This window comes from Colias eurytheme, chromosome 32, assembly GCF_061535395.1.
Source record: "Colias eurytheme isolate Ceu_HAF_F1 chromosome 32, ilColEury1 Martin Lab GWU primary, whole genome shotgun sequence".
Classification (NCBI taxonomy): Eukaryota; Metazoa; Arthropoda; class Insecta; order Lepidoptera; family Pieridae; genus Colias; species Colias eurytheme.
The window spans coordinates 6,921,294-6,928,804 of NC_143011.1; the positions used below are offsets into that span (position 1 = coordinate 6,921,294).

General features: G+C 35.1%; 1 protein-coding gene across 1 annotated transcript; it reads left to right on the plus strand.

The window, feature by feature from the left end:
• Window positions 1-1,860: 1,860 nt before the first annotated feature.
• LOC149895273 (uncharacterized) lies at window positions 1,861-2,622 on the plus strand. The gene has a single exon (XM_090119294.1). The coding sequence runs from the start codon at window positions 1,861-1,863 to the stop codon at window positions 2,617-2,619; it is 759 nt and encodes a 252-aa protein (XP_089975420.1). The 3' UTR covers window positions 2,620-2,622.
• Window positions 2,623-7,511: the final 4,889 nt, after the last annotated feature.

A 7,511-nucleotide genomic window follows, 5' to 3' on the forward strand; every position in this document is an offset into this window, starting at 1 on the left:
TAACGTAAGTATTAGTACGACGAAATTTTTTTTTGTCTCGTGTCACTAAAATTATTAATATTTTGTTTTTCTTTTAAAAAACCCTCTTGAATGGCCTAATGATTTTACCACTTTGCATTTTGTGTACTGAAATGAAATTAATTATATTGAAATAGATGGTAGTTTCTCGACGGAGCAAACCACAAGCAAATATTTATAACAGTGATACATAGATACTCAAAAATTAACGAATCGATTTTATCTCCGGTGCGTGAAGTAATACTAAACTTAAATTAAAGTAATCCTCTTGGTGAATTATAATTTCAGTTCCTTTGCTAAAACTAACGTTATAGGTTGTATATATGTATAGCGGTAAGAATTACATTAAGATGTAGAAAAGTTATTCCCCGACAGGCTGCAGTTAGGTTAGGAAACTCGCATAAATTCATTGAATTTTTATTTCATTCATTCACGATCATAACACGTCACTGTTAAACCGAATGCCGAATAGGTTTAACAATAAGCATTGTAAATATCATTATCATGTAAGAATGGTTACTTATTTTTTTATATTTTAAATTTTTTATGTGTGCATGGCGAAATCATTTCATTGGGAGGACTCAAACTTAGGGTGTAGCGTATTGAACAGATTATAAGGTACCTGCGGATAGACCGCGTTGTCACGGTTTAGAAAAATCTATATCTATATGTATATATCTATATCTATATGTATATATCTATATCTATATATCTATATATCTATATTATCTACATATAATAATATTAAAAGAGGAAAGGTTTGTTATTATGTATGTATGGTTTTCACGCATAAACTACTGGACCGATTTCAAAAATTCTTTCACCATTAGAAAGCTGCAACTTCACTGAGCAACATAGGCTATATTGCATTTTCAAAAAAATTAGAGATCCTTACCAAAAATGCAATAATGTAACCCAAGGTGCAAAAAATTCCTCAATAAAAATTCTGTCATCGCGTGCGCTGCGGAATCGAAGTACGAGCTTGAAGTACGAGGGTGGTTCTTATGAAAAAAAAAAGTAAACATGTAGGTACCACGGGCGAAGCTCGGGCGAACCGCTAGTATATTATAGGTAAGTTACGTAAAAGTACCTACAGCAGTTTTCGAGATATTGGTCGTTTTCGAATATTCCAACCAATACAACCCTTTGAAACTAAACAGCTGAAATATATTTTTATGAACCGCCACAACGTCCACTACCCGCTAGTGTAAAATTATCCATTCATTACGGAACACCCTGTATATTGGTTGGAGTTCACATCGGCGGAGCGGGGTTGGGGCTCCACATTTGAGAAAAATTGTATAATATATTGTGTAATAATATATTACATACAAATTGTTGAATATATAGTTGTTCTTAGTATTTATTTATAAGAATTTGCACAGATATTTTAATATGACTTGAATATGAATTGCTTTTGCCTACGCGCTTGGTTAGTTATTTTATTATTGCGTAGTTTTCTCTCTCTTTTTTCCGTTTCCGGCATCAGAACTGTAAACACCGCAGTGATAAACTCCGAGAGTAAAGCGAGCGAAATAAAATAGTAAACGTAATTTCTGGTTGCTAGTATTCGTCGATACAGTACTGGGACCTCTTGGAAGCGATTAAAAACATACAGTGAAGTGCGATTACTGGAAATCACCGTGAATCTACAACCACAATATCAACTATTGGTTTAGAGGTTAGTTAATACGAAAACAATTAATCGTTCACTCAGTGACACTTGTAGCAAACGTCAATAGATCTGACATACTAAACAGTGTTGCCAACTGTGAAAAATATCTTCTACTATCTTTTACTATTGCGTCTCATTACACGTAGTAAAAAATTAAAATATATAAGATGGAAGGTCAATTTCAAATATTATTCGAAAAAATGAAATTAGAGATGCAGAGTCAAAATGCTGAATTGAAAGATTCTATAACAAATAGCATTATGGAAAAGATGGATGATAAATTAATCCCTATTATAGAAGAAAATAAGAACCTGAAAACTAAAATAGAAAAACTGGAAAAAGAAATAGATAATCTTAAGAGGGCTGAGAAAAACAATAATATTATAATATTCGGCTTAGAAGAAAACGAAAAATCCTCTTATGAACTAATACAAAAGCTCAAAGAAACCTTCAATCAAGATTTGAATATTAAAATAGAAGAATACGATATCAACAAAATTTATCGCTTGGGAAATAGAAAGAGAGAGAACAGCAAACCGAGACCGGTACTGTGTTCATTTATAAACAACTGGAAAAAGACAGAAATTATCAGAAGTAAAAAAAACCTAAAAACTATATACATTGCAGAGGATTACTCGAAGGATGTGTTACAAAAAAGAAAAGAGCTGCAAGCCAAGTTAACTGAAGAGAGACAAAAGGGCAACATAGCGTATCTGAAATATGATAAATTAATTGTAAAAGAGAACAACTTCAGCCAAGAGAAAAGGAAAAGGGAAATATCCGCTTCACCCTCCTCAGATAATAATCAACCAAAAAAGCAACAAACCCTAAACACAACGAAGACAAACAGGACTAATGTTTTTGATTTAATGCGATATAGATCCAGCTCCCTTTCGAACATGCCTAATACTAATAAAAACCAATAGCAACTAAAGAACGGCAAACGGAAACCACAACCAACCAAAGAAACCAATAAAGAAACAAAAAACCAACGAACTCCCCCAAGCCGACTGGTCCTCGAGGGGGAAAGCGACCACAACCCTCCAACCCCTAAAGACAACAATCACCAAAAATCAGTAATTTACATAGGATCCCTCAATGTCCTCACCTTGGGAAAAGAAGAAAACCTTACGGAACTGTCATATGCGCTAAAATCTATCAAATGGGACATAATTGGCTTGAGCGAAGTGAGAAGAATGGGCGAAAGTATTACTTGTCATCCAGACTTTTTACTGTATCAAATTGGGGAGACGCAAGGCCAATATGGGGTAGGATTTATTATTAAACAACACTTAAAACAATACGTGGAAGAATTCATCGGAATCTCAGAACGAATAGCGATTATGAACTTGAAACTACCAGGATATAAAAAACCGTGGTCTATTGTACAAATATATTCACCTACAGAGCAATCAAATTTAGAAACGATAAATAACTTTTACCACAATTTAAACGAAGCCATTCAAGAGCATACCCATAAAAACCTTATAGTCATGGGGGACTTCAATGGCCAAATTGGAGCAAGACGCCCAGGAGAAAACGTAATACTAGGACAATTTTCATATAGTAACAAGACTAGAAGCAGAAATGGGGAAAAAATTACAAACTTCGCGCTAGAAAACAAGTTAACAATCTTAAATACTATGTTCAAGAAGAACCGAAAGAGCATGTGGACCTGGATCTCGCCGGATGGTAAAACAAAAAATGAAATTGATTTCATTATGACCAACAGAAACAGCTACTTCACAAACTTTACTGTCATTAAAAGATTTAATTTCAATACCAACCATAGGCTACTTAGAACTGAGCTCAAAATAAATCAACCAAAGAAGATTAGACCGAGACGAGACTCAAGAAACGCAAAACTCAACGAACAGCAATTGGAGCAAATAACAACAGCCCTAAGAGCTGAACTAAAAGACTTCAAAGAGAATACTAAGGAATTAAAAACCCAGGATAAATACAATTATATAGAGAATATTATCAAAACCCAAACTAAACTCACAGCAGATACTAAAATTGATTCAAAAGGAATACTATCAACAGCCACTATAAAACTCCTAGAAGAAAGAAATCACCTTATTAACGAAAGAAGTACTCAAAATAGAAGACAGAAATTAGCCAAAATCAGCAAAGATATCAATGGAAGTATTAGAAAGGATAGAAAACAACGAAGGATGCAAACGATAGAAAATTACATACTGAAAACCGGTGGAACTAAAAAAGCACTCAAAGAATTGACTGGCACGAAGAACTGGATTGTAAAAATGAAAGACGACCGAGGAAAATTTGATCATCACAGAATTGACATTCTAAAAACAGCTACATCATACTACAAAAAACTTTACCAAAACAACACTACGCAAGCCGAAATCAATCTAGTGGAGACCTCGAACACCCCTAGTATTCTCCAAGCAGAAGTCAGTAAGGCTATCGATACCCAAAAGAGTGAGAAAGCACCCGGGCCCGACGGCATAAGCAATGAAATTTTAAGATATAGCAAAGAGATCCTGCTACCTGTCCTCACAGATATGTTCAATGATATCTTGAATACCGAAACCATCCCCCAGCAATGGACCAAGTCTCACATCATCCTACTGTATAAGAAAGGTGATAAATATGACATAGGAAATTATCGCCCTATTAGTCTTATGTCGAATGTGTATAAGATTTTTGCTAAAATTATCCTAAAACGGATCGAAAGGACCCTAGACGAAAACCAACCTATAGAGCAAGCAGGATTCCGCAAAGACTACTCAGTAATCGACCACATTCACGTAGTGCGCCAAATTCTGGAGAAATACAATGAATACCAACTCATATACTACATTGCGTTTATTGATTATAGTAAAGCATTTGATTCTCTACAACATGACAAAATATGGGAAGCGTTACTAGAACAAGGAATTGAGCAAAAGTACATTCGATTAATAAGAAACATATATAGATGCAGCAGAGCAAGAATCCAACTAGAAAAGAAAAGTACTCCTTTCAGAGTAGAAAAAGGCGTAAGGCAGGGAGACCCTCTATCTCCGAAATTATTCTCCGCAGTGCTAGAATCAATCTTCCGAAGACTCAATTGGGAACATCTTGGAATTAATATAGACGGTCAACTGCTATCGCACTTAAGATTTGCTGATGACATAGTTTTACTGGCAAAAACAGCAGAAGACCTAACCAGAATGATAAAGGAACTTGCGAAAGAAAGTGAGAGAGTAGGCTTGGCAATGAATCCGGAAAAAACTAGGGTGATGACAAACGGGTACAAACATACTATAGATCTAGGAAGCACTCAAATCAGCTATACAGACGAGTACGTATATCTAGGGCAGCTCATAACTCTAAAAGATCCTATGCAGAAGGAAGTGGACAGAAGAATTACAAATGGCTGGAAAACATACTGGAGTTTAAGAGAGGCCATGAAAGATAAAGAGCTCCATATAAACCTAAAAAGCAAACTTTTTAACACCTGCATACTACCTGTCCTTACGTACGGGTGTCAGTCATGGTCCTTGAATCAGGCCACCTCAAACAAATTGGCAACTTGCCAGAATGCAATGGAGAGGAGCATGCTCAACATTAAAAAGTCCGACAGAATTAAAAAAATCGTCATTAGAAACAAAACGAAAATTACCGATGTAATAAGCAAAATCAAAAGACTCAAATGGCGATGGGCTGGTCACCTGGTAAGAGGATACGACAAATGGAGCAAAAGGGTGACATGGTGGTACCCTAGGGAAGGTAAAAGGAAAAGAGGCCGACCACAGAAAAGGTGGGACGAAGACGTTAGACAAGTGGCAGGAGCCACATGGAACAGAGTGGCTCAAGAAAGAAAGGAATGGAAGAGGTTGGAGGAGGCCTTTGCCGACTGGCAAACAGATCTAGGAAAGATAACTAAACAACAAATATTAGTCTAAATTTTTATCATATCTATTAAGTTTAAGATTTTAATGTTAGTTCTTTACATAAGTATAAAAAACATTGTACTAAGTGATCTGAATAAAGGCTATATTATTATTATTATTATTATTTAGTTTTCTCTCAGTAAAGTATTTTGTAGATTACAAGGATATTTTTTCTTCTTTCCATTCATGCATCTGTGCCAATGACTTATGTTATATACTCTTTATTTATAACAATTTAAGCGTGATCCGGGGGACTTGTAGATATGGTTGAAGTCCACGTTGGCTAGCGGGGCGGAGCTGCCAAACTAATTTCATGAACTCGTCTTTTGATATTTCTCAAATTAGACAAATTATAAATCTCATGATGCTTCTAACCAAAGAATATCAAACTATACAAGTGATAGAAATACTGCGAGCCCACGAAGTCTATAAACGCCAAATTTCTTCAACAGCCTGGCAGCATTAACAACGAAGTAAAATAAACACATGAATTTTCAATCCTAAATATCCAAAGCACGATTAAAAGAAAAGTTCATGAAATTATTGATAAAGAAATTATTGCCTAGGTTCATTAAGTGGTCACAACACCTACAGGAGAAAGCTACTATTGACCTGAGCAGTAACTTCTTTCGTAGAGTAGAATTCTTTAGTGAGTAGAATAAGTACGTATTAGTATATTGCAAATCTAGAAGTCGTTTCTCAAAAGTTAGTAGAAGAATTGGCACATATGTCCCATTTTGATTGACACCCAAAACATCGGCGGTTCTGAATTTTCCGATTTTTCTTACAACAAAATTAGAATCAAATTATCATCATCAACATCAGAAGGAAATCATCTCATCCTCACGGAAGATCAGCATGGCACAGTAAGCTATACTATGACGAGTGAGGTGGCTGGAGACCCATTCTCCTATAACTGCAAAAATGTAATGTTAATGCTGGCGAAATCGCGAATGCTTCGCGCAAAACAATGCGAATTGATGCTCCTAGTGAAAAGCTACTTTAACTTACTTTACTGGTTTACTGCATACTAATGCTGTTTGTAAATATAATCTGTGAACCACATTATAGTTGTAATTGTAGATATTGCATGCGAATAGTGAGTAGTAATTGTATATAAAGCGTGGCGAAAACATGTCTAGGAGGACTCATGTACAGGTTATGGTTGGAGTTCATACCGATGGAGCGGGGTTGGGGCTCCACGTTAAAGTAAACTGAATAATTCAGCTTATATATTTATTTTGATTAAAACTTCTGGATATGTTTTATTTCACTTATCTATCGACTGCAATGATATATATTGCATGAATATATCAATCAGAAAGTGTAAAATAGGCTATCAATGAATTTATAAGCACGTCGTGGCCAAACTAGCGGACGGATTTTGCTGTGGAATTTTTGTCTTTTATTATTTTTGTGCTATTGTGACCGTGCTTACCTTCTAAAATAGGGGTTATCGAGAGGTCTTGCGTTCGATTCCCGGTGAAGGAGAATAACAAAAATAATTTATAAAGTTAAAGAACACACTTAAACTCATGAAATTATTATTATCACAGATCATTAATAAGTTTATCAAAATCGCGTAGTAAAGAGACGGTTAAATATTATAAACTTATTTGTGAAGTTAAAACAAGCGTGTTAAAAAGATCTTCGCCAGAAAACTGAATTATTAGTTCGCAAAAACTTGATTATTGAAACAAAAGTAGGTATAACACGTTTGCCCTATATCTCTTAAAGGTAGGGTAAACGGAATTGCAAAAATATTTTTATCTACTTAACCTTAATTCAAAAATGCGTATACATATATGCTTAATTAATTGCATATGGAATTAGTTTATAAAAAGATAATTCCGGGGGACTTATTTTAATGGTCGAAGTTCACGTTGGAAAGCGGCGGTGGAGCTCTCCAAACC